This window comes from Candida theae (genome assembly GCF_024610275.1).
Source record: "Candida theae strain CBS 12239 chromosome Unknown scaffold29, whole genome shotgun sequence".
Classification (NCBI taxonomy): domain Eukaryota; kingdom Fungi; phylum Ascomycota; class Pichiomycetes; order Serinales; family Debaryomycetaceae; genus Lodderomyces; species Lodderomyces theae.
In genome coordinates this window covers 16,125-43,355 of record NW_026261477.1, presented here as the reverse complement: position 1 = coordinate 43,355, position 27,231 = coordinate 16,125, and the positions used below count along the sequence as shown (strand labels likewise).

The following is a 27,231-nucleotide window of genomic DNA, read 5'->3' as shown; positions in this document are numbered from 1 at the left end:
TTTTTTTTTTTTTTTTTTTTTTTTTTTCTTTTTTCTTTTTTCTTTCTTTCAATATCTATTTCAATAGTATTATTGTCATTCTACATCATCATAGGAGTAATACCCATCTCAAAACACACTACAGTTGTTCTTCATCATCAGCATCACCTGATCAGTCAATAAACACTGACAGTACACACTACCCGCCAACTAAACTTTCCTAGATTAAACATCTGTCTCTGAAGTACATATTCATTGAAATTAAAGAAAGCGGAATAACAAAACAACAGTAGACACACTTCATACCCCAACACCAACTTCTGTACACCAAAGAGGAAATACAGAAACAGCATTTTCAAAAGGGCTCTATCGTTCAAGACACAGTATCCCACTTGCATCAAACAGTATGATTGATTTATCTACAGAGTTGGTAACCGATGATTACCATCTTCACACGCCACGATACAAGAACAAATCAAAGAATAGCACATCAAATGATACTATACTACAGTCCCACCACGAGTCACCAGCAAATTCGGACGATTTGTCAGAAAGTAGAAACACACGCACCACATCACCACCTTCTTTTGATTACTACTTTGACAGCAAACATAGAGATGAAGACACAACAACTAACTTGTCACCAAAATTGAATGACTTGATGACTTTTTCTGATGTTATCGAATCAGACCCATTAACGATACCGAAAGAGTACCACCATCCCCATGATAGTGACGTAAAGTGGGTGTTTAAAGGAAATGAGCTTGATAACAGCACCATAACTCATGCAGAACCCACCACCACCACCACCAACACTACTCCTGCTCCTGCGCAACTTATTCCTCAATCACTACTACCAGAAGAACCAGAAGATCACAGAAAAGAGTCAATCGTTAGCAATACTCCTTTCGCCCATCCTTTAACTGACCAACAACGACAAGGGCTCCCAAGGACCACAACTACTGATTCCATCCAAATGGAACAGTCCAACGTTCATCAGAAAAGAGTGGTACAAATCAAAAACCTTGAAGAGCAAGCCACCAGCAGAGCTGAGGGGGAGACTTACAAAGTTTTATACTGCATGTTGACGGGAATAAGGGTTGCCGTCAGTTACAAAGCAATGGGGGTTCGCAAAATATCACCCTCTGATTTCAGTCAGGTACAGAAATTTACATTCCAAGACAATGATACCATTACTCCAGCCTCAAATTACGATTTCCGATTCTATGATTATGCACCTCAAGTGTTTCGTTGGCTTCGAGACCAGTTCAATATCGATCAAGCAAACTATCTCATATCCATCACGGGACAATTGATTGTGTCACAGATCAAATCGGAAGGCAAATCCGGCTCATTGTTTTACTTTAGTAAGGATAAAGTATACATCATCAAGACATTGCGGTACAATGAGTTTAAATTTTTGCAACAGATTTTGGCATCGTATGTTGACCATGTGGGCAAGAATAAAAACACCCTAATTAGCCAATTTTACGGATTGCATCGAGTTAAAGTGAGAACAAGTAAGGGGAAAACCAGAACGCATCATTTTGTTATTATGAATAACCTTTTCCCACCAAATGCCATATTGAGTCAAACTTTTGACTTGAAGGGAAGTACCGCGGGGAGATATACACCAGTAACAAAGGGTAAGAAAAGACATACTTTGAAAGATAACAATTTTCTAGAGTCAAAATTAAAGATACATTTTGGTCCAGAGATTCGCAACCAGTTTTTCAAACAATTGGATTCTGATGTTGCATTTTTGATCAAGAATGGGATCATGGATTATCTGTTACTTTTGGGGATATGCAACAATAAGACGGGATATAGCAATAGAGATCAATACGAAGAGTCAACCCCTGAGGAGAATTTGAATTATTTTTACAGACAAGATGGGGGAATCCAAGCCACCAATGCTCAAAATCAACCACTACCGGAGATTTATTATCTTGGAATAATTGACTGTTTGACTTATTACTCGGTGAGGAAGCGATTGGAGACGTTTTTCAGATCGTTTGGCCAGAATAGAAGCACGATATCAGCAGTACCTCCGAAGGAGTATGGTAATAGATTTCTTGACTTTATAAAAGATGGAACCACCGCCGAAAAGAAATTTAAAGGGGATTGAAGATAAAGTTTGGTCAGAGGCGATATTAAAAGACGGGAGATTGGCAATCCAGAGCTGTAGCCTTTTGCAACATATAGAAAAAGCTCTTCACTGTTTAGATAAAAGATTATCTCAATACATTTTGCAAATTTTTTTTTTTTTCATTTTTAACTAGACTTTGTAAGATCTTGACAACTGTTACATTGTATAGACCGTCCTAGTCACATCTACAGTGAATCAAATCAATATCCTCGTTATATTCTCGTTTTATTTCTATTCTGCACTGCAAAATAAATCAAACTAACAAAATCTCCTCACTTCCCCCCCCCTTTCTTTTTTTTTACCTCTTGTACGTCAAAACATCAATGATGATATTTATAATACTAACCAAAACCTCAACACCAACCAAAACAACAACTATAAACTCCAAGTTCTCCTCATGCGAATGACCCAACTGCTCCTTCAACAACTGCAACAAGTCAGAAATCACCTCGAGACGCTGATTCAACAACTCAACCCTTTGATTAATCTCAAGGTACCCCCTTGTTGCCTGATAAATAGGTTCTAAATGGGGTTCGGCCCACATCAATTCTGGAGAGTCCAATACTGATCCATGCAAGTTGATATTTATTCGCAAAATGAACAATTCTCCAATGGACTTCATGATTTCGTCTCTTGACATTTCAACTTTACCAGTATGGGCAATCTGTTGCGGTATATCTTGCGTATCTTCAATTGTATTATCAACCAACTCTTCAAAAAGGGAGATCTTGACTGACTGGGCAAGTGCATGGGATATGGAGAGTTTCAACATGTAGTTCTCATCATCTTTCAACGTTATGAAGTCGTTGTAGATTCGTGGTTGATATGACTTGGTAATGTAGTAGTTAAATTCCTCAACTTGAATATCCTCAGCTGATAGTTTCTCACTTTCAAATTTGGCCAAATCGTCCAAAAATGCAGCTTCTTCCTTCTGGGTAAAACCCCACATAATAACCACTCCATACTCAAACACAAACAAGTCAGATCGTTTCCCAATATTGATTTCCCCACCTTCATCAGCTAATCTGATCAACTTGTGGCCATTTCCATCATCCGCATCATTGTTGTTAGAATTGCTATCATTTCGCCAATCCTTATACGTGAATGGCGTATACAAACACTCGTCAAACAACTTGGGACTCGTATTGTGTATCCGCTTCCTATCCTTCAACCATCTGAGCAAATCCTTCATGCGATAAGATGCACAAGTGCAGTATGCCGTGACTCTAGGCAACATATCCCTATGCAGTTTCCCCAACGTCTCAGCATCCTTTCGTGCAAACGTATTGGTGATGCGCTTGACTTGGGAGTAGACACGAGTAGGTCTAGTTGCGAAATTATCGTCACCTTCGGCATCGTCGTCATCGTCATCATCATCGTCACCAACACCACCAGATGTGACTTGTCCTTTAATCATGCTGTCTAAATCGGGATCTTCGGGTAAAAGTTTCAATTTTTGGGATGTTCTGCTTGTTCTTTGTAGTCCAATCTTGTTTGATTTGGCAACTTTGGAGGAATGTGGTTTTAATGGGACAACATTGGGGTTGGGATTAGCAGCACCTTGTTTCTTTCTTGATGCAACTGAGTCCGTGGTGGGATTCAAAGAGTTAGATGATGCTGTTGTTGCCAATATTAATGGATTTTCTGGGGCATCATTGTGTGTTGATAGTAGGGGCGTGGTGTCGTCTCCATCTTGCTGTGACATGATTTGAACAGAAAAGAAATCAAACGATAATCGGTAAGGGGATGCTAATGTTTGACGGCGTGTTTAGAATTCTTGTTAATTGAACTGTTGTTATACAGTAGGTATGCAGTTGTGGTTGGATGTGTTAGTATTTGTAATCAAGTAAGTAAAAGATTACTGTAGTGTTGAATAGTTGGGTGTGTAGTGTGTGCGATCGTAATTTTCTAAACTTTTGTGAGATCAATTGGTAGCACTTACTAGAGAGATGCTCTTCTCTCCTCTTCTCTTCTTCCTTCAATTTTTTTTTCGTACCATCTGCATGTTATGGCTCTACAACTTATACCTAAGCTCAATATAGTATCAACTGTTCACACGTGCCATGCCAAAGACTAAGACAACAGAGTCAAGTAGAAGACATGCATTTGTGTCTTTCAGGGACAGGGTGGACTCAATCAAAATTGAGCCCAACAAAAGACTTGATAAAAGAGTTCACGATGAAGTTGAGTCCTCGCATTTGCTAACCACATTAGAACACTGGGATGAGCTTAATTTATCGGAGACATACACTGAACTCTCTTCTAACATTACAAACTACTGTCAGTCTTTACCACAAGTGCTACATCATAAGCAAAAAATTTACGAAGCAATATACCTCGCGATACAAAAGAATGACATACACTCTCTACAAGCATGTTTAGAGCTTTTGAGTCAATTTATCCATGACTTGGGTCCGGACTTCCTACCATTCTATGACAGGACATTACACTTGTTAGTTGAAGTGGTATTGATGCAAACCCCCAACGATGTGCAAAATAATCGAAATACCTCAAATGCATTGAATTGGATTTTCACCACATTGGCATTTGCTTTCAAGTACTTGGTGAAGAGCTTGATACAGGACTTGCAACCAACTTTTGCTGGTCTTTTGCCATTGTTGACTTTGAGAAACAAGGATTACATCTCGAGATTTTGTGCTGAGGCACTTTCGTACCTTGTCCGCAAACTGAACGTTGACACACTTCGAAAGTTTATTCATTATTCAATTTACGAAAATATCGACAATGTGACGTCCAATGATCAATACTCGGAATCGTTGAAGGTGTTGTTTAGCGAGTCGATGAAGAGTACTAGGGGCTCGTTCCACACAAAGTCGAAACTTATATTGACTATATTGATGGAGTGTATTGTTTCTGAGATCAACGAGGAGCACCAGCCGCAAGTCACGTCGTTGGTGTCTGATATTTTGTTGGATGTGTTGCATCATGGTGAACAAGAGGCGTGTTTGGAGTTTTACAAATTGGTATCGGGAGCTGTATTGGAGATGATTAATGGTAATAGCAGCAATCTCACATTGTTGATGTCAAGTCAGCTACTCTCGACGTTGTGTTTTGCCGACTCTGGAAGAAAAGTTGGCGATTGGAGTAGTGTATTGAGCGTCGTGGATGAAATTCTTGCCATGACCGCGACCGTGACCATGCATGAAACATCACTAGAATTGACTGAATCGTTGGTGTACTTGATGACTATCATTTTCAGGAATGTTGACATCCAAACACTTATGTCGCGTCACAAGAAATACTTTGACGCAATGTACAACTTGAACCATGGGTTGAGTTTTTTACCTTTTGCTCATGCAGCATTGGCAGTTGCCAGTGAAAAAGTGAAAAACTTTGGAATCAACAAACACATTCAAATGTACATAAACAATGCAGATACGGTGGAAAAATTACAACTAGTCGTGTTGTTCTTGGTGAAGCAGAAACCTATTGGGAAGTCAAGTTTCACGATACCAGAGAAAATTCTGGAATTGCAATATCAATATATTGTACTGGCGTTGGAGTTGGAAGATTACCAACAGATTTATTGGAGGTTGTTGGTTGTCAAACATGCTGCAAATGTAGTATTCGATGCATCGCTTTTGGTACAATTGATGAAATGTGCACCACGTTCGAGTATCGGGAGAGAGATTGTTGCTTTGGCTATTGAGTTCTTGGCGCCACAGCTTGAAAAGTCGGCACCAATCACTCATGAATTAACCCTGTTCATTTTGGGCTCATTTGACAAGTTTAGTCAATCATTGAACTTTTTACCAGCAATATCAGAATTCATAAAAGTTGTTGATGTACCGCAGCAGTTTTTGAGTCCAGCATTGGAATGCTTGCTTTTGCCAAGTCATGATACCAGATCACATGCCATTGATCTTATTGAATCCATTCACAAAATAGAGGGAAAGCCCATTTCACCAATATTTCTGCAAATCAAGTTAATTGAGCAGATACCATTGACAATTGAAACAGGCCGAGACATTATGCTTCGAGTTCGTAATTTAGGAGCCGAGCTTCTGAAGGAAGTGAAGCCGAGCCAATTTGACAAAACTGCTACAATCAATTTTCTATTTGGATTATTGTCCAACAAGTTTCAGCCTAGTTGGAAAGCTGTGTTGGATGCTATTCCATTGCTAGCAAGCACCTGCAAAAGAGAAATATGGGAAAACGCACTCAAGTTTTTGATGATGGATTACGAACATGACGATCAGTTGGAGCAAGTCTCTTCTGAAGTAAAATCGAGTTTGATATCTTGGCAACCAAGAAATTACAGATTGTATCAGAATTTTGAATCCTTTGAAAACACCAACTTGGTTTATTTTAGAGATGTTGAGAGTTCAATCTGCAGTGTGGCTCAAAGTGCCTACCAACAAAATGAGTTTGAGGGGCTAATTCGTTCAAACACTTTACATGTTCTTCAAAGTGCACCATCTGTTGTGGATGCGCCTAAGCTTGTTGGATTTTTGCTTGATGGGAATCAGCATGTTGTGTACCAAAAATGGTCCAAGAGCGACAAAAACGATTACTTGGCATTGTTGGCAAAAGTTAAGAGCTTGCGAAAGATGGGCAACAGTGAGGAATTGTTCAAATACATGTTGGACTTGTTAACAAGCACTTACACGAAGGTCCAACAACTATCGCTTGATGTCATTTTTGCATTCAATGATTCGATCATCAATAAGCATAGGGACGTTTTGAAGAACTTGTTAGATGATATGACCTTCAGTGACGAATTGGCAAAGTTTACCTCGGTTGACTGTCAAATTGAAAGTGAGGATAAACAACACATTATGCCATTGGTTATAAGGATATTGTTTGGAAAGTTTCAAGGTAAACCAGCAAGTAAAAGCAAACATGGTGGTAAGAATGCTGTTCTTTTGTCCTTGCCAAATTTTGAAGATGAAGAAATAGCAAAGTTTATTGAGATTGGTGCAAACAAGATAAATTACAAGGAATATTTCGAAAAAAGAATGTCAACAGCTAGTTTGGGGTTTGATAACGGTGAATTGAAAAAAATCACCGGGTTCATCAATCTACTTCAACAAGTGTATGACGTTTTCAAAAAGAATCGTGTGTCTGTTTTGGCCACCACCATTGAACCCCTCATCTATTCACTTTTATGTGCACAGAATAGAATTGACTGTGGTATGGAAGGCGAAGATCCAATCATGGATAAGATGGTGAGAAATATCAGACTGACGGGAATGAGAAGTTTGAAGGAACTCTTCTATATTCTTGGGCCACTGTTTGACTGGACTCCATATGTCAGTGTTGTCACTAATGATTTGATTGCTCCAAGACTTCCCAAGTTTGCAAGCGAGAATTTGCAACAACCTCTGGCTGTGTTGACCTTGATGTGTTTTTGGATACAGCTGCCAAACACTTTATCCTTTTTATTTGCCAACGATTTTGATGCAGTAAAGGCAATTTTGTCACTTTTGGAAAGACAAGAAGCAAAAGAAACTGTGATATCAGTCGTATTGGATTTTGCAGTTACGGCCTTAGAGAAGAGGAATGATTCCGAGGATAATTATTTTACCTTGTTGGCAATTGTGGTGGACTCTTTGCTCCAAACTTTGTCATCGACTATCAACAGAATACTTGACCCTGATGTGGGCTCAAAAGCAATCAGAACCCTTTTACTCATGATACAAGGGGATTACATTGATACCAAGGAAACCAAGTCGGCCTTAATTCAATCATTGACATTTGCACTCGAGCGCAACAACCAACAGATTGATATTGCAGATAAATCAAACATCCTTATTGCCTTGGCGTCATTATTGGGAGGATACGAGTGCACATTTGATGAAATATTGCCCTTGTATCAAGCGTGCTCAAAACTTCTCAGAATTGTGTCCACAAAGGATGTTCGTGAGACATTGGCATCATTATTTGGGGTCCTTGGATCCAAATTTGAGCGTTTGCAAGTGGTGTCACTGATAATTCTCGGGTTGAATGCCTACACTTCAAGAATGAATGAGTATGATTTTGAAAAGAGGCTTGATGCATATCGATTGGTGAATGAAGAACTTTACCTTTCATTTGATCCTGTCCAGTGGTTGCCATTGATTGGCAATGCGTTGTTTAATATTAATGATCCTACTGAGTTGGCAATACGTGTAAATGCCGGCTACCTATTGAGAAGATTTGTTGATTGTTATAGCTCGAAACTGTCTGTGGATGAGGCTCAGCCATATATTCATTTATTGAAGGATACAATTCTCCCAATTGTGAGAATAGGTATTAGAAAAGATAATGAAGACGTTCAAAATGAATATGTTGCCGTTTTGGAATATATTGTCAAGAATGACAAGTATTATCCTGATTTGAAAGATTTGCAAGTATTGATTGGAAACGAGGATGACGAAGAGCTGCAATTCTTCCGCAACATAAACCACATTCAATTGCATCTACGCCAAAAGTGTATTCGAAGATTGGGTAGTGTGGCCGGTGCTCTTAATGGAAACAACGTATCGCATTACATTCTACCATTGTTGGAAAAGTATGCTATTTCAAAGGAGGAAAAGTATAGAAACATTGGGCTTGAAGCTTTAGAAGCGATAAAAACGCTAGTCCGTTCAATCAATTGGAGTCAATACAAAGCCATCCTCAAACGTTATTTAGCGGGTCTCAAAATGGACTCCGAAGTGTTGAGACAACGTGTGAACTTGGTGGTGGCAATTTCAGCGGTTTTGAAAGATCACAAGGAAAATGGCACTTTGCATAATGTTGCCACTCAAGAAGATATTGATGAGTTTCTATTTGTTGATGTCTTGCCACAGATTGCCAAGATTTTGCAAGTCAGAGATGATGATACGATAGTTGCGCGTGCTCCTTTAGGTGAAGCGGCAATCAACTTAATTTTGTCCCTTTCGGATGACAAAGTTGAGGGTGCTCTTCCTTCAGTGTTGACAAGCATGTGTCAAGTTATGAGATCTAGATCAGAGGAATTGAGAGATGCTGTGAGAAAGACTTTGGGCAAGATTGCTATTGCATTGGGTGCTACTTATTTTTCGTTTATTGTTAAGGAGTTGAAAACGGCATTATCAAGAGGGTCACAAATACATGTTCTCAGTTTCACTGTCCATTACCTTTTGCAATGTTTGGCAAATGTTTTACAGCATGGCGACTTGAATGGGTCTATTTCGTTAACGATTGATATTGCAATGGAAGATATATTTGGGGCAGCTGGGCAGGAAAAGGATGCGGATGGGTACACGAGCAAGATGAAGGAGGTCAAGTTCAAAAAGAGTTTTGACACTTGTGAGATATTGGCGTCTAATATCTCGCTTGACCATTTTGGTGAGTTGATCACTCCAATCAAGCTTTTACTTCAAGAGACAATCAATCATAAAGTCCAAGTGCAGTTGGACGAAGTGCTTCGAAAACTATCACTTGGATTAAATCATAATACTGAAGCTTCAAAGCAATCAATCTTGCATTTGTGTTATGAAATTTTCACCATGGCGAGCGAAGCTGATCCAACTCAACAAATAACTCAGCCCAGTGTATCGGAGCAGCATTTCTTGACAACATTGAGCAGAAAGACAAAGTCTCATGTTGATCGACTGATTTATGTACAAACAATGCAGAAACTTTCTTTAGAGTTGTTGAGAACTGCAATTTCAAGGCACGAGAATTTACTCCTCACTTCTAACTTGAAAGGATTTGTGCCATTGTTGACAACTGCAATCAACTCTGAAGGTGAAGGAGTAGTTTTGGCTTCATTGAGAGTCTTGACGATTATTGTTAGGCTACCATTCGATGAAGAGAGTCAAGGAGTTTTGAAGACTTGTGTTCGGAAAGCCTTGGTTTTGATAAAGGACTCACCTACTACAAATCTGGATGTGTGTCAGGCAGCTCTAAAATTCATGGCTACTACTATAAAACACAATCCAAAAGTGGTGTTGAAAGATTCTGCTATAAGCTATGTTTTGACTCGAATCCAGCCCGACTTGGAAGAGCCCAATCGGCAAGGTTTAGCATTCCAGTTTTTGAAGGCAATTGTTGCACAACATTTGCTCTTGCCGGAAATTTATGATGTGATGGACAGTGTTACAAAGTTGATGATTGTTAATCATTCAAAAGAGATTCGTGATATGTCAAGGTCGATATATTTCCAATTTTTGATGGAGTATGATCAAGGAAAGGGAAGATTGGAGAAACAGTTTAAGTTTTTGGTCAACAACTTGACCTATCCTACTGAAGAAGGTCGTCAATCGGTTATGGAACTTATCCATTTAATCATATTAAAAGCGGGACCAGAGTTGTTGGAAAAGTTGGCATCGTCATTTTTCATTGCATTAGCAAACATTCTCGTGTCAGATGATTCTTCAAGATCTAGGGAAATGGCAAATGCATTGTTGATGAGTATGATGAGGAAATTGAACAATCTTGACTTTATTGAGAAATATTGTATGGCATGGTTACAGCAAACATCAAATGTTTTGTTGAAAAGATGTGGATTCCAAGTTTACAAAATGTTGATATCGGTATTTGGAATGAAACAATTCCAAAATTTGAACAAGTTGGTATTGGACAATATAATGAGGATTCTTGCCGATTCCAAATTTACGGAAGAGGGAAGCAGTGTTGAGTGGGAAGTAGTCTACTCGAGCTTGTCGGTTTTTGGAGCTATTGTTTCTAGTGTTAAAGACCAGATCTACGAACTGAAATATGGCAAAGTTTGGGATTTGGTGATTGATTGTTTGTTGTATCCCCATTCTTGGATTAGATTGATTTCTTGTCGTTTGACTTCAGTCTTGCTTTCCAAAATCGACAAGAGCAAATTGAGCAATGACAAGTTGGAACTTATCGCGACGAGACTTATTCATCAATTGCGTACGCCTTCACTCTCTGAAGAGTTGGGTACATTGTGCATTAAGAACTTGACATATATTGCCGTCAAATGGGAAGACACCAGCGCACAGCTTGCAGCTGGTGACAATGGGGAAACTCAATACGCCAATGATTTCTTGATCAAAAAGGTTTGTGGCATCATCAAGCAGGAAAACCAATCAAGTACCGCTAAAAAGATGTCAATCAAGTTCCTAATCTTGTTCATTCAATTGACAAAGGAAGACCGTATGATTGAAGTTTCGGAAAAAATCATTGATTCATTGTACAACTTCACTGATGAAGAATATTGCCAATCGTTATCTGATGATGAATTGACCAATATGAGTTTGCAAGCATTGAATATGGTTCAGGAGAAAATCGGTACTACTGAGTATACCCGATTATTCGCTAAAGTTAGGCAACAAGTTGATGCCAGAAGAAAAACGAGAAAAGCCAGGAGATCACAAATGGCTGTCACTGCCCCTGATATTGCTGCTAAACGGAAGTTCAAAAAGCATGAGAGAGTGCGGGAGAAGAGAAAGCATGAAAAGGATGAAAATGGGTACTACAAACCAAAGAAGAAGAGAGTTAGATAGAATAAAGCATTTGAGTTCAGTTGCATGTATATACATTAGTGACATTTAATTACTTGTATCTTCTACTTTGACCTCCACGCTGCCGGGTTGCTGTTCATCTGTTGTCCCTGTGCCGTCGTCAATTTTCTGTCGTTTTGTTTCCCTTTCATCATCATCCCTGCTTTGCGATTCTTGTCTCTCTCCAACTTCCTCGTCATTATTTTCCTGTTCCTCTTCATTGCCATCTCGATTTCTCTCACCTGCAGAATCTCCTTCTCCTTCTCCTTCTCCTTCTCCTTCTCCTTCTCCTTCTCCTTCTCCTTCTCCTTCTCCTTCTCCTTCTCCTTCTCCTTCTCCTTCTCCTTCTCCTTCTCCTTCTCCTTCTCCTTCTCCTTCTCCTTCTCCTTCTCCTTCTCCTTCTCCTTCTCCTTCTCCTTCTCCTTCTCCTTCTCCTTCTCCTTCTCCTTCTCCTTCTCCTTCTCCTTCTCCTTCTCCTTCTCCTTCTCCTTCTCCTTCTCCTTCTCCTTCTCCTTCTCCTTCTCCTTCTCCTTCTCCTTCTCCTTCTCCTTCTCCTTCTCCTTCTCCTTCTCCTTCTCCTTCTCCTTCTCCTTCTCCTTCTCCTTCTCCTTCTCCTTCTCCTTCTCCTTCTCCTTCTCCTTCTCCTTCTCCTTCTCCTTCTCCTTCTCCTTCTCCTTCTCCTTCTCCTTCTCCTTCTCCTTCTCCTTCTCCTTCTCCTTCTCCTTCTCCTTCTCCTTCTCCTTCTCCTTCTCCTTCTCCTTCTCCTTCTCCTTCTCCTTCTCCTTCTCCTTCTCCTTCTCCTTCTCCTTCTCCTTCTCCTTCTCCTTCTCCTTCTCCTTCTCCTTCTCCTTCTCCTTCTCCTTCTCCTTCTCCTTCTCCTTCTCCTTCTCCTTCTCCTTCTCCTTCTCCTTCTCCTTCTCCTTCTCCTTCTCCTTCTCCTTCTCCTTCTCCTTCTCCTTCTCCTTCTCCTTCTCCCTCATCGTGCCCGGTCTGGTCCAACTCAGCCTCCTTCTTTTGAGTATATTCAGCCATCTCCTTCTGATACCTAATTCTATCCTCTTCATACAACTTGTAAAACGGCTTTCTATCTTCTTCGCTCAAATTCTTCCAAGCTTCAGTCATGGCTTTTGATAAATCACGGGTGCTATTCTCGGGATCTTGTAATTGTTGCTGTCTCAATCTTTCCTTTTCCTGTTCACAGAATAGAAGGTACGCATTTGTGGGACGTTTGGGTAAGTCAGGATCTCTATATTTGGGATTCTTGGTCAAGGTTGTATTTGTCGCAACAGAAGTTGGGTTTTCTGTTGAAGAAGCCCCACCACCCATTCCACCTCCTGCTCCTCCAAGATTCATCAAACTCCTCGCGTCTAGGGTTGCAGCACTTGGTGAATTTGATGCGTTGTTACCAGTAACACCTTTACCCAGATTGAGCTTTTTACCCGATGATTTTTTACTTGAGCCATTCTTGGACGTTTTAACAAGGGACTCGTCTAGTATACTTGGTGTTGGTGGACCGGCCATTTCTTCAAAATTGGTTACTCCATCAGGTAGATGTTGAGCTCGATCTTCTAGCCTTTCCACCAATATTGCATATTCAAGCCTTGACCTACGGATTGCCGCTTGTGTCCTGCTCAACGCTATCGTGGCAATCTCATTGGTTTGTTCAACTTCAAGAACTCTTCTTTTCAATTCTTTACACTTTTGTCTAAATCTCTCCTCTACGGTACAAGATGAGTTAGTATCAAATGCATGCAACGAGCTTCAATGGATTCAAACATACCTTCGCTTTCAGGTACGGAATCCTTCCACTGTGTCTTCATGACGATTCTAGTTAATTGGTGGATTGTTAAAGTTTGATGGAGTGCTCAGTGGTTTTTTTTTTGCTGAATGATTTTTTTTTTTTTCTGGAACAGAGGTTTACATACAATTGGCTACAGAGTTGGTGATGAAATATTCATCACACCAACGAATAGAGGGTAAGATTAGTCATTGGTGAAGCTGAGTGGAGGGTACCAATCTATATTTTAGGTTGTCAATACATAATGGCTCAGAAGTTTCTATTGAGGTGAGAGGATTCCACTCTAAAGTACACACCGCTCTCTACATATAACTACAAAGACTTCAACGTAAGAGGTAGGCAAGAGACTATCGTGAGGTGGCTACGACTTGAGTATTAAACACCTTGCCCCATTGTCTTCTTGTCAATTTATTAACGCCATCATTGACTACTCTGTTTTCTAGTGCAACAGCATACCAATATAGCTGTAATCAATGTTCACTGAAAGTCACCTTGCCTTCAGTAGATGGCACTTGTACTTTACCAGTCTCCTATATTGTCTCTATTCTTGGTGATAAGGAGCAGTTTGTCTATAATATAATGTGCATGATTTTCCTTCCCCTCTATATCAATTTTTAGCAACCAAGTTTTCAAAAAGTATAAATACAACCTCAACTTTCCCACTCGAATTCAACAATTTGTCCCCCTTTTTCTTCTTCTTTTCTTCCCCTTCTTCACCTTTTCAGGTGTAAACCGTAGTAGTCATTCATAAACAGATCCACCTAGAACCAAAACTACACAGATGGAAACAAAGGTGACGAATTCTTTCTTGGGATTAGCTCAGCAGAAAAGACCTATTCCAACCCTTTTTGCAGAGTGACTGGAACACTCCCTTGATTTTTGAGACCACCTTTTTGTTTTCAAAGTCCATTGTTACTGAGATTGGGTATGGTAGAGTGTCTTTGACATGCTGCTACAATGGTTTTTGCTCTAATTTTGGCGTTGCTTTTCAGTTCTTTGATGGTGTTTTGTTTTCATTGGTGGGTTTTTTTGCAGTCGGAATGGTCTTTATTCTGGTATCTTGTTTTCTTTATTCACAAGGGGAGGGAAGAGCTCCTACATTTACTTTGTAGCTGACTGTGGTACTCTTTTTGGGTGGAAATTCATTTAGTTTGGGAGATTCTTACTAACAACTGGTCATGGGATATTGCTTCACTTTTTTTTTTATTTCAGGAGACTGTAAGGTCTATTATTAAATGGGAAATCACAATCTGGAACGGATCTGGGACGAACCTGGGAACTAGACTTAGGGACTTCGTTTCGTTTGGTATCGGAACTAGTTTGGGGGCATTTGTGGACTATAATTGGGCTTTAAACTTGATACTTGGGTTTTTTATTTGGGCTTTATACAGTTCTTGTTATAATGTGCTTTGAAATTGTTGTATATTTAGCTTCTTTGTAGTTTATTCTTTTATAGTAGTGACCGTCTTCTTGAAATTGGACTTGTTGAGTGAAATCTATGCCTGAAATAGGGGGTATCAGTAATTTTGTATTGATGTCTGTAAGTGGCCAGGAAAGACGGAATAAAGCATCTTTTTTACCCGTATTTAAGAGCACTTTCCAAACATCCATTACACAATGCCCGCAGCTTTTGGACAAATTATAAAGATAGCTCCTTGTAGATGTACTCTGTGCTAGTGCTTTATAAGATTATGAGCTCTCCTACGAAATTTGGCAACAATTGTTACCGTGCTTTATAAGAACGTGTGTTTAAAACTAATATGAAATGGTCTTTAAAATTCTGTTGTTAAACTGTTGCGAATTTGTTAGTAAAATTTCAGCAAATTCTAAGTCCTATTTCTACACACAAGTTTATGGCGGAACTCTTTCTAAGCTCAATATGATATATTGCAAATGGTTCTCTATCGAAAGATACCAGTTACATGTTTCAAAGTCGTTTATAGCTCAAGGTAAAAAATTGCCATTTTTGTACGTGTGTAACGATGTAATCGCAATAACTCCGACGGAACAAATTGACAACCAATGGCCGATAAACGTTTCACACACACACAACTAAAACATTGCAATTATACTTACACAACTAAAACTTTGCAATTATACTTACACAACACTCCAATAAAGCCAAGGTTCAAGAATATAAATACACCACCACATCCACTCAATCTACCCTTTACAAACTAGAAATCATAAACTCACTTGAGAAAATTCAACAATCTTTTTCAAACCAAATCAATTGCTCACTGCTTCCAACAATTATGACTCAAGAACCTCAAACTGTTTGTGTATTCTGTGGATCTTCATTTGGTAACAAACCCCAATTTGCTGAAGAAGCTGCCAAGTTAGGTACCGAATTAGCCAAGAGATCATGGGGCTTAGTTTACGGTGGTGGTTCGACTGGGTTAATGGGTGCAGTTGCACGTGGTTGTGCCACTAATGGAGGCTACGTGCATGGAATCATCCCCGAAGCTTTAATTTCTCGTGAGAGGGTGGAAGATAAGAAGGAAGTCGCAAATGGAAATGGCCGAGCTGACGTTGGTGATGCAAGCAACAACAAGGAGGATGAATTTAATGCCAAATTGAAGGAATCAATTGACAACCATGATGGTTCTACTCCCATACCAGATTCCAAAGAGTATGGCAAGACCACGTTGGTCAAAGATATGCACACGCGTAAGAGATTAATGGGCCAAGAGGCCAGTGCATTCATTGCACTTCCAGGTGGATATGGAACTTTGGAAGAGTTGATGGAAGTTGTCACTTGGCAACAATTGAACATCCATAACAAACCTATTGTGATATTCAACATCGATGGGTTTTATGACAATTTCTTAAAGTTTATCAAGGATGCCATTGCGAGTGAGTTTGTTTCGGTTAAAAATGGTCAGATTATTAAAGTTGCCAATACTGTTGAAGAGGTTTTGGATGCTATTGAAAATTACAAAGTTCCCGAGGGAAGATTCAACTTGAACTGGTCAAGCACTTGATGCAGAAAGGAGAATAAGTGGTGGATTGTGGAGGGAGTGGAAAAGAATTACACTATAGAAGGTGACTGGATTTGGTATCCTCGTGTATGTATATGTGTATACGAATCCCATTGAGTCAATCACCACATTCAATCTAAAACATGTATATGCAATGAAAATATAACGTGTGTGACTTACACTAACTCCTAAACGACTCTATTAATGAACAAGTTTCTCTTATTGACTTCTATAATTATCTACAGACACGCACAAGTATACGACTGTGCGTTTGAGTGAACTGACTAATGTGGATTATGAGCAGATTTGTCATCTTCATCCAGCACATGAAACAAGTCATGGAATTCATCACGAGGTATTTCAACTTCAGACAAGTATCCAGTAGAAACATCGTAAATCATCCCCCACACTTCAATCTTACCCAGTCTCAAAGCAGCACTAGCACTAGGATGTCTTTTCAATGCAATTACTGACGCAGCAACATTCAATTCTGCCAATTTTTTCGCTTTCAATTTAGGTTCGTGATTAAACTGTTCGAGTAGTTTCAAGTTTTGAGCACGAATATGTCTAACGGGGTTCAACCACAAGTCCAAAACACCGCCAATCTTTTTGGAAGATAATGAGGCCCATATACCACCACAATCAGTATGTCCACAAACAATAATCTTTTTAACTTTCAACACATCAATGGCAAATTGAATAACTCCTTGGGAACTAAAATCATTTGAATTGACAATGTTGGCAATGTTTCGATGAACAAAAATCTCACCTGGTAAAGTGGCCAAACATTGTTCTCCAGCTCTTGAATCACTGCATCCTATCCATAACGTATGTGGAGATTGTCCTTGGCCGTTCAATTCAAATATCTGGTCACCATGGTTGTGCTTTATTGAGTCAACATAAAATTTGTTGTTGTTTAAATAGTCAGTTATGGTTGAATCTGGAGACAATGTGAATGGGAAATTGGAATGTTGAGTGACTTTACGTTTGAATTGAGGAATCTCGATCTCGTCTGCTTGTTGAGTGGCGGTTCCATTGTTGTTATCAGTACCCAATTCTAGTTCTTTATCAGTTTCATTGTGCTCTTGCAAATAGTGCAATATGTTCTCTCTACCCATTGTTATTGAGGAAGTTGTGAATTGTCTCTTCTGGGGAGTGGGGAGGAGTAGTTGAGAAATAACCAGTGTTGTAGGTATGTGACGACAAAGGAGGAGTTTGTTGGTGACTTTGACTCTGTTGCTATTAAACCCTAATCCTAGTAATTTAGAGATAGAACGACACACGATTGCTGTTGTTTTTGTTGTTGTTGTTGTTGTTGAGTATTATAAGAATAGCAAACTGTGGCTAGAGAAGAGAATTTAAATAAGCAGAAGAAGTATAAACTGTGGATCACTGACAGGCTATGTATATATATATATATGAATATTGAGGAAGATGAAGAAGAGATTAAAAGATTGGAACAACAACAACAAAAAAAAAAGAAAAAGGATGAAATGAGTTTTGTGTCATGTACAGGGCGGTTAATAGTCAATATCTATTTCACATCAGTTCAATCATCTTCAATGTCATCTTGTACTATCTATTTGTATATCGCAGTTAGTATACATGTACCTGCTGTACATGGTTGACTGTTAAATAGTATTCAGTTTTCATATATATATATATATATATAAATTTAGTATGTGGTTGTAGCTGTTTGATGTAGAATATGTATTGAGTCACGTGTTAAAACTAATCAAATATAAATTAAAATTTAATGTAATTGTGTAATGTAATACGAGTGATGTCACTACCTTACGTAATATATTACACAATCCACATACTTTACACAACACTAACACTAACAATCTCTCTCTGTCTCTCTCTCTCTCTCTCTCTCTCTCTCTATCTGTCTCAACAAAATTATTCTTTGTTTTGCGTCTTTTTTAAAATGTTGGAGTTTGGAGCGTTTGCAGAGGATACCCAACAACCATCAAAGTACGAGTTAAACGCAAAAGATTGGGAGGGAGAGAGAGAGAGAGAGAGTATCTATAGACCACTGTGTAAACCAGTACACTGACATACGTAAAGAAAATTAGTAATCCACATTTATTGACTCTTGTCTTTATCCTTTCTCGTTTCAAAAGAATGGCACGTGACATCGGATCTATCCGACCCAGAACGCAAGAATACTACACAAATACAACATACTGTTTTAGTTTTGCAGTGGGTGATTCCTGCTTATGGTTTTGAAATAGCAGTTAGTTAATGCTGCTTATGCAGTTGGTTTCTTCTGCCTACTGTTTTTGAATTTTCAGTTGGTTTTGGCTGCTGCTTAGGATTTTTTTTCCATTTGCAATTGACGATGTTCCTGATGTTAGTGAGTGTTGGTGATGATGATTCCGTTGTCTGTTTATGGGAATTTTTTGGGAGCTTAACCCACCGATACGGTGTTGTAGATTTTTGATCTCTTCCACTCTTCCTATCTTTCTCATTAGTAGCTTTTCTCTCTCATCACTTTGCATTGTGGACTACAAAAGTTTATACCACTAGCGTTTGGAACCTTCCACCATCAATTGGAGCTCTTTCCTCTCTCACGCACCCAAGTTCTGCTTGCCTTGTTACCCGCTGACGAAATGTAACGGTTGTTGCAAAGAAACAGGCTACCACGTTCTTGTCGCAAATACGGGCCCAGTTTCCAGATGCTGTTGACTGGCATTGAAGCACTCTGGATTGCACAATACGCCATATCATCTATACGATGATAGCAATTAAAAAAAAAAAAAAAAGAAAATATATATATATATATGTATATATAAGGGTCTATAACATTGAAGTTGAGTCTGGCGGAAATAGCCATTGGAGACGCGTTGGTTTGCGCGTGTAAATTTTCTCGTTCTAACTCAAGCTTCTTTGCTTAGAAGAAGGTTTGGGACAAGACGTATTGCTCCTCTTCTGAATAGCTCCAAATATTACATTGACATACGAGACTCGCGAATATGACCACATCTCATTTTGCTAACCCCCCGCAAGAGGAGGCGGTGGAAACCACCCCTGATAGTGAGCTTGATTTGAAAAAATTGATCGAGCAACAATACCAAACGACTGATCACAGTTCAAAAGAGGACAACGGGTACTCTAAAAGTGAGCAAGATGAGTTCAATAACCTATCAAGAGAAACCAAGTTTGATAGATTGAACAACTTGATCGAAAAATCGCAAATTTACTCTAAAATCATCGCGGACAACATTTTACAATCGGTGTTGGCCAAGAATGATAATAGCAGTCAGACAACTTCGTCACATGGGCATTCGGAATCAAGCATTGGAAAGGCTTCTTCGACCAAGAGTCTGCCTGCAAGGAAAAAGAGAAAGACTACAAAAAATATGCCCAAGAAAAGCCAGGACGTCGTTTCGATGTTGAAAACGGATATTTCAGAGAGTACGGTAGCCACAAGAGAAGCTATTGAGAAGTCGCAGAGCGCGCATACTATGAAACAGCCTAAGATAGTTTCCGGATGTGTAATGAAGGACTATCAGTTGGACGGCTTGGAATGGTTGGTCACGTTGTATGAAAATGGTTTAAATGGAATTTTGGCCGACGAGATGGGTTTGGGGAAAACATTGCAATGCATTTCATTTTTGGGCTATTTGATAGAAAATGGTATCACTGGACCCTTTTTGGTTGTCGTTCCTTTACTGACCTTGTCCAATTGGTATAACGAATTACAGAAATTTGCACCCAAAATCAAAGTCCTAAAGTATTCTGGGAGTAAACAAGAAAGAGCTCAGTTAAATTTGGAGGGCAAAAAATTCAATATTGTTCTTACGTCATACGAAATCTCGATGAAAGATTTCGGGAAATTTTCAAAGGTGACGTGGCAATACTTGATCGTAGATGAGGGACACAGGTTGAAGAACAGTCAGTGTTTGTTGATAAAAGTTTTGAAGAAATTAGATGTGACCAATCGATTGTTGTTGACAGGAACACCATTACAGAATAACTTGAACGAATTATGGTCGCTTCTTAACTTTATCTTGCCAGATATTTTCCACGATTTGGAATTGTTCCAACAGTGGTTTGATTTTGATCAGTTGGCCAACTTTGAGCAAAATGAAGAAGATGAGGAAACAAAAACCATTATTAAGCTCAACATTCAGGAAACATTGGTCAAGAATCTACACACCATTTTAAAGCCATTTATTCTCAGAAGATTAAAGAAAGACGTAATCAAAGACTTGCCTCCAAAGAAGGAATATATAATACACATACCGTTGACAGAATTGCAACGGAAAATTTATCGCGACGCACTAGACGGCAGATTGCAGAAGGGATTAGTTGAATCAAATCTAAAAGAATTCTTGGCTTACAATCATGCAAATTTGTTTGAGAATTACGATATAGATGCATTTTTGGACAATGTCGATTCTGTGCTAAATGGAAACACGTTGAAGAATGCCAATAAATCCTACCAAGAAGCGGAGTCAGATGATGAGTTTGAGACGGTAGATGAGGTGGATGATTTAACTGCAATTCCAAGGAGCTCAACTACGTCGTACGAGGAGGTGGTGAATAAACTTGATACTTTTGGAGGTCGAGAAGATAAGCAAATAGCAGTTTTGAAGGCATTGTACACCGATATCGTCTCGCACATTAAACATTTAAAGTTGCAAGCCCTTAAAATGATTCAATTACGAAATATTTGCAATTCCCCTTACTTGTACTATGAGCCCTTTCCTATTGATGGGCAACATGACGACCAATTCGTTTCCAAGCTTGTGCAAAATCTGACAAAATTCCGTGCACTCGAACAAATACTACTTCCGTTGATTGCATCTGGACACAAGTGCTTGATATTTTCCCAATTTACAAGGGTTATGGACTTGATACAGGATTGGTTACACTTTCAAAACATTGATGTCTGTCGCTTAGATGGATCTACTGCACAGGCTGAAAGAGAGGACCAAATTTCTCTTTTCAATGAAAGTCAATCCTCTGTGAAAGTGTTTTTGTTATCAACAAGAGCAGGCGGCTTGGGAATCAACTTGACTGCAGCCGATACAGTATTTTTATTTGACAGTGATTGGAACCCGCAGGTTGATCTTCAAGCAATTGATCGTGTTCATCGTATTGGTCAAGAAAAACCAGTCAAGATATTTCGTTTTGTTGTTCGTGACTCAATTGAAGAAATTTTGATAAGCAAGTCTAGCTCCAAGAGATTTCTTGAGAAATTGATTATACAAATGGGCGAGTTTAAATTCAGCAAATTAAAACAAATGATGGGGAACAGTGGCAGTGAATTGGATGCAAGCATGAAGGAATTGTTTGAGTGGAGTAAACATAATTTCAACTCTAGCGACTTGCCTGACAATAAACAACAACAACAACAACAACAACAACAAGGGAACAACAAGCCTGTGACAAATGAAGAATTACAAGAGTTGCTTGATAGGTCTGACGCTTGCTACCAAAACACCGATGACTCCAAATTCAAAAACATAACCATCTTTGAAACTACGAATAATTTAGATAAATAGTGAAAATAAAACGTCCCTTCATGTACTATATAGCAAAAAAAGCTCTTCTTCTCCAACGGATTGCATTCCATACCGCACTATAGCTCCAAGTCAATTCTTTTGCTCCTTGCATATATCCCGTATTTTTGTTGAATTGTTCCGACATCCGACCTTGAGAATCAGTATGAGTGCGTACAACATCAAGAAATGAATCTGCATATTTCAATAATTTCTCAATCAACAAGTTGTACTCGGAGGAGTTATACTCAAGGATGTACTTGTTGCCAGTAACATTTATCAACGGCAAAAAGAATTGTCGGTTGGTATCATCAATTACCAAGTTTAATTTTTGATGCTGAAGATTATAGATAAATTGGTAGATGAATTCACTCGCGGTGGAAGTTGCAATGAACCACGGGTTTCCTTCAGATGTGCCAACTCCATTGTAAATATCTTCGGGGTATCTACCCAATGCAACACCATCAAAACGATTGTTGTTTATCGGATATCGATCTCGCATATCGATAATTAATCCGCTAAGTGAACTGAGCACATATGAGTTGAGTACATTAAATGGGATTGTTTCTGATGCAGAGCTTTCAGTGCGCTGCTCCTTTTCGTCATTCTCGTGCGTGTAGATCACAGCCAAGATCGTAGCTATGTCCAATCCCAATCTTTCGCCAGACTCCAACAAATGTGGGCTTTCAATTACATGATTCAGCGCAGATGTAACAAATCCAAAATCCTTCTGTATGTGTTGCTTCAAAGCATTAAATGAATCACGCAACTGTGTTGCAAATTCACCATTCTCGTCATTGAAATATCTCGACCATTTAATTCCCATTTGTAAAGCTTTCAATTGAACCATGGACGTGAAGAAATGAATCGAATCGACCTCCTCCCATAAATCGAATCCAGTCTCATTCCAAAACTGGCAAATGTACCGCAAATCCGGCTTGACGATCTCTTGGTAAATGTACGCTGAGTTTTGCAATTCAGGGTGGTTGACTAGGTTGCCAGTTTGGTTCAAGTAGTCAAGGAACTGAATTATTGTCGCAGCACGAAGTCCAGGTCCATCACGTTGTGGTCTCCCCCAAGGTTCATTGAATGCAGTCATGTCCACATTGAATTTGGGTTCCGCCAACCCCAACAAGTCATTGAATCCTCCCAGTTTGTTTGGTGTTCTTTGTAATTGGTAATTGTTTATAACGTACAGCTCAATCAAGTTGATCACTTGCGAATGCAAATGGGACGCTGATACTTTGTTTATATGCTCGTCTTCAAGGAATGAAATTAAGGTACGCACCGTGATTGCCGAATCTCGGATCCACTGGTAGTAGTAATTGGGTTCTTTTTGTGACGGGGAGGCAACAATGACTCCTTCTGGGTTGATGTTTTGTAAAATTGCATGAAACAGGGCATTCTGTTGTGTTTCAAGCCAAGTTTCAAATTCAGGAAACAAAGTTTCAGTTGATGAAGTTGTTGTTGTTTTTGGTGTTGCTGCTGCTGCTGCTGATGCATACGCAGTCAGGTGCGTCGCAGTACTCAATCCTTCTTTGCCTCTGTTTACGCCAAGTAACAGAAGAACTTCACGACATCCCTCAAGTACGGGAAACGGTGGCAATATTTGGTATGGCCATAACTGGGCATAAGAAACTTCGAATAAGGTGATGATAACAACTGATAAAACCAACCTCATAGCATCTCTCTGTAGCATTAACAAACTGTAGTGGTGTATTGGTGAGATTATAAGAAAAATTTGATATTTGAGGTTTAGAAGCAATGATCTGAGGCAATCAACTGTGGCTTGCGTGTTTCACGCAACAATCCTTAACCACTATGGAGATGTTGAGATCCTCTTTTATGAGTAATAGCAGGGAGTAGCGCTGGCTGCACCGCAGTATATAAGCTAGAAGGGGCGTGTTTGTCGAAAATCCCAAGTATTGCTGCTATCTCTCTATCTTCAGCTTTGCTTGTGTTGTGCGTTATAGTTTGAACTTTGTGTTTGTGTAAGAATTCGAAAATAGCATTTGAGAGTGTGTGTGCAAAGCGAAGTTCGAAGTTTTCTTAGTTGAGGAACCACTTCTTTGTGAATAAGGCATTGCCGCTGCTTCTCATGGTGTGTTGCATGACAAACCATTTGTCTTCCCTAAGTGACTAATCTAGAGGGTGGTTCCTTTGCGCAGCAAAAGATGATCAAGTAAAGCACATATCCCTTTCTATCTAATTTACACATTGCTATAAACTGATCTCAAGTCAAAACCTCTCATCTTCATATTCTTGAAACTCCTTCTAGGACTGAGTACCGGGCGCGGATTATTGTCAACTCTAGACATCATCCCCTTCACCCAGAAATGTGCGACAACAACACTCAAAATCAAAAGCGCAATCAAAATGCCTAGAATTGCATAGAACCAAGCGATACTCGCATCTTTCCCAGGAACAGTGACGTTCATTCCAAACAAACCAGTAACCAAATTCAAGGGGATCAACATAGTTCCAATAATGGTGACTTTAGAGAACAATTTGGTAACTTTGTTGCTTTCTCCCAAGCTCTCACATTGCAATTGTCCCAAATAGTTTGAATGAGACCTGGAAAGAATCCTTTCGTAAGCATTCAAGTTTTGCATCATGGTGATTATATGATCTTGAATGTCACCTAAATACAAAGCGATATCGGCACGGGGACGAGCATTGTTGGTTTCCACCCCATGGTTGTCAGCAGCCACATAGTCTCTTGAATTTGTGCCAACACCAGAAGCTTCATTCAGAACTGAATGAGAAGGAGACCCCCCTCCTTGAGGAACTTTCCATTGTGCTCCCTTGTATCCAAATGCTGCCTCATCTTGACATCTCTTGGCAAACATCTTGATGACGTCTGCCTTTCCTGAGAGCAACCGCATCAACGTCATCACTTTTCTACGAGACTCACCAATCCTTTGCAACATGTTACTGAAGTCGGTCTCTCTAGCCGTGAATACGGCATCTTCAATTGCATCTGCTTCGTATTCTATTCCGTGGATAACAGGAGCAAAGCTGTCGGTGATATCATCGATCATCGCATAACACAACCAATCAGCCGTGACATCAACGTAATCTCTCAATTGTCTGACTCTTCGCCTGACACTAGCTGGGTGTGTCAATGGCGAAAAGTGGAATGTGAGTATACCGTCACGGAAAACAACAATATAGACATTGATAGGCTCGAGATAGTCTTCTGACTCCTTGTCTGCTTCGAATGTATGGAAGCAAACAAAGTAGTAACTCTTAAACAACTCCACTTCTCTAGTTTCTTGCATTCTAATATCCTCTGCTGTCAATGGGTGAATACCGAATGCCTTGGCTAGCATCTTCATTTCTGCATCAGTGGGACATGTACAATCCAACCACCAAGTTTCTTCTCCATTATGGAAAAGCTCTTGTATTGATTCACCATTTGGAACAAGGGAAGGAATATCAGGTGCATGTACCGTTTCCTCGGACTCGGAGTGGAAAAAGGAGAACCGATCAGGCAAAGTGCCATTCATTCCATCGGTGATCCGAGCTCCACCAAATTTGACTTGCTCTGCTGATGACACATCGTCAGATTCTAAAGCCTGTCTGGCTTTGAGCTCTTCTAACGATGATGACGTAGTACTTGTTGATTCGGGGACTTCGTTTGAACGCTGAACAGTTCTGTGTAGTATATTTTTTGGGGTGTACTTGAGTGCAGCAGTGCTGGTGGGTTGTCGACTAAGGCCCGAAGTGTTCGATGGAATTCCGTTTACACTACTTCCTCGACCATACTTTTCAAACTTGCGCGAGTTTTCATGACTGATTTCCTCAATTGCCAGTTCATTCTTTGTTAAAAAGTCACGTTGCATTGCAGCCTCTTCTCTTTCTTCTCTGATAAATTCGTCAATTTCGTCAAAATCAATGCCATTCACCTTGACGTGCTCTCTCATCATGGGAAAACAAACATCCTCCTCAGTTTCTTGCGAACTTCTAGACCCATGCGAGTCGGCTTCACTATCGATGGAAGTCCTCGAGGGCCTCCGTATTTTAGCTTCTTCTCCATTTCCATTATTATTGATTATAAAGGACTCATTCGTTTTGATCTTGGTCATTGGGCTCAGAATGTCAGCCTCCAAGTTATTTGAGTTGCTGCGATGGGTCTTCTTCTTGATGATGGGAGCCAACGTTTCCAGTGTTGACTTGGTCCTTGCCTTTCCACCACTTGTTGAATTGTGGATTATAGGAACGGGCAAAGCTGTGTTGTCTTCGTCATCTTTCAAATAAAAATCCTTGCGTAACGAAGTCATGTATGATCTGTTTGGCTGTGAATGGCTGTATGGTGGTTGGAACGAAGAAGAATGCGGATCTTCAGAGACTGACAGTTTTCGCGTTGACCCTCTTCTTGTGCTCTTTTTTCTACCACTGGTGGCACCAGAAACAAAGGGAGCTGATCCCCTTTTGTCCCCTTCAGCCAAGTCAGACTCTGCCCTACTTTTGGTGCGTTCCGTACTTTGTGTTTTCAAACGAGTTGTACTCACTGGATCGGAATGATTGTCACCAGTGCGCGTAGCACCTGCAGCGCCAGTGACACCAACATTAGCACCATCATGATCGCTATCGTCATCATCAATGATTGCTGAGCCAGCATCAGTGTTTTGGTGCCTGTGGTCATTCAAAATTTCATCGGTGTGTAATGTGTTGTGAGTGCTCCCCGTAGGTTGAAAGACACTTTCTGTATCAGACATCGTGAATCCAGTGGGCTGTGGGTATGGTAAGTGAGTTGTGAGTGTCTAATAACTCTCTAAGTCTGATGATCCTCTAGTTGAAGGAAAAGAAAAAGAAATAAAAAAAAAAACAAAAAACAAAAATTGCAGTTTGACACTTTGTAGTTGTGAGTATATGTAGGTGTATGGCTTCTGATGAGTATATTCTCCTTCTTATGGACACAATCAAGGAAGCAGAAGAACAAGAAGTGTTTGCATAGCTTTATGAATGATAAAAGTGTTCAGGTGGGCAAAACAGAAGAGTGATGGATGTGAGCTTTAATCTTGTTTTTTCCCTCTGGTCTTCATTTGAAGAGGTGAAGAGAGGAAAAGGCAAAAAAAAATAAAAAAAAAAAAAAAGAAAAAAAAAAAAATTTACAAAGAGCAATATGGCAAAGCACGTGTTTGTATCAAGTGTAAAGCGTAAAGCGTAGAGTAAAGAGTAAAGAGTAAAGTAAAAAGTGCAAAAGCAAATGGCCCCCCTTTTTTTTTTTTTTTACAGCAAGTGTTGGATAAGTAATGCCCTATATACCCAAGATTTGTAGTTTTATTCGTATCTTTACTCGTTGGTTTTGCTTATTTGTATGATTTGTACGTAGTTATACACTTTATGCAAGTAATCAAATGAA

General features: G+C 39.6%; 9 protein-coding genes across 9 annotated transcripts; 4 read left to right on the top strand and 5 right to left on the bottom strand. All coding sequences in view use genetic code 12, as the record gives it.

Moving 5' to 3' along the window:
* Positions 1-385: 385 nt before the first annotated feature.
* On the top strand, positions 386-2,107 carry MSS4 (1-phosphatidylinositol-4-phosphate 5-kinase; the record flags this gene model as incomplete). Its single annotated transcript, XM_051753918.1, has 1 exon — positions 386-2,107. One exon carries the CDS (start codon positions 386-388, stop codon positions 2,105-2,107), a length of 1,722 nt encoding a protein of 573 aa, XP_051607097.1.
* A 319-nt stretch (positions 2,108-2,426) lies between these two features.
* KGF57_004409 (uncharacterized protein) lies at positions 2,427-3,833 on the bottom strand (the record flags this gene model as incomplete). The annotated part of the gene is made up of 1 exon (XM_051753917.1): positions 2,427-3,833. The coding sequence occupies one exon, from the start codon at positions 3,831-3,833 to the stop codon at positions 2,427-2,429; it is 1,407 nt and encodes a 468-aa protein (XP_051607096.1).
* A 358-nt stretch (positions 3,834-4,191) lies between these two features.
* On the top strand, positions 4,192-11,574 carry UTP20 (Utp20p; the record flags this gene model as incomplete). The annotated part of the gene is made up of 1 exon (XM_051753916.1): positions 4,192-11,574. The coding sequence occupies one exon, from the start codon at positions 4,192-4,194 to the stop codon at positions 11,572-11,574; it is 7,383 nt and encodes a 2,460-aa protein (XP_051607095.1).
* A 45-nt stretch (positions 11,575-11,619) lies between these two features.
* KGF57_004407 (uncharacterized protein) lies at positions 11,620-13,391 on the bottom strand (the record flags this gene model as incomplete). Its single annotated transcript, XM_051753914.1, has 2 exons — positions 11,620-13,289; positions 13,352-13,391. The coding sequence occupies 2 exons, from the start codon at positions 13,389-13,391 to the stop codon at positions 11,620-11,622; spliced, it is 1,710 nt and encodes a 569-aa protein (XP_051607094.1).
* A 2,233-nt stretch (positions 13,392-15,624) lies between these two features.
* Positions 15,625-16,353, top strand: KGF57_004406 (uncharacterized protein; the record flags this gene model as incomplete). Its single annotated transcript, XM_051753913.1, has 1 exon — positions 15,625-16,353. The coding sequence occupies one exon, from the start codon at positions 15,625-15,627 to the stop codon at positions 16,351-16,353; it is 729 nt and encodes a 242-aa protein (XP_051607093.1).
* A 281-nt stretch (positions 16,354-16,634) lies between these two features.
* NCE103 (carbonate dehydratase) lies at positions 16,635-17,468 on the bottom strand (the record flags this gene model as incomplete). Its single annotated transcript, XM_051753912.1, has 1 exon — positions 16,635-17,468. One exon carries the CDS (start codon positions 17,466-17,468, stop codon positions 16,635-16,637), a length of 834 nt encoding a protein of 277 aa, XP_051607092.1.
* Positions 17,469-19,328: 1,860 nt separating this feature from the next.
* KGF57_004404 (putative ATPase) lies at positions 19,329-21,866 on the top strand (the record flags this gene model as incomplete). Its single annotated transcript, XM_051753911.1, has 1 exon — positions 19,329-21,866. The coding sequence occupies one exon, from the start codon at positions 19,329-19,331 to the stop codon at positions 21,864-21,866; it is 2,538 nt and encodes an 845-aa protein (XP_051607091.1).
* A 25-nt stretch (positions 21,867-21,891) lies between these two features.
* On the bottom strand, positions 21,892-23,562 carry SGA1 (glucan 1,4-alpha-glucosidase; the record flags this gene model as incomplete). The annotated part of the gene is made up of 1 exon (XM_051753910.1): positions 21,892-23,562. One exon carries the CDS (start codon positions 23,560-23,562, stop codon positions 21,892-21,894), a length of 1,671 nt encoding a protein of 556 aa, XP_051607090.1.
* Positions 23,563-24,073: 511 nt separating this feature from the next.
* ALR1 (Mg(2+) transporter) lies at positions 24,074-26,584 on the bottom strand (the record flags this gene model as incomplete). Its single annotated transcript, XM_051753909.1, has 1 exon — positions 24,074-26,584. One exon carries the CDS (start codon positions 26,582-26,584, stop codon positions 24,074-24,076), a length of 2,511 nt encoding a protein of 836 aa, XP_051607089.1.
* Between the last annotated feature and the right edge of the window lie 647 nt (positions 26,585-27,231).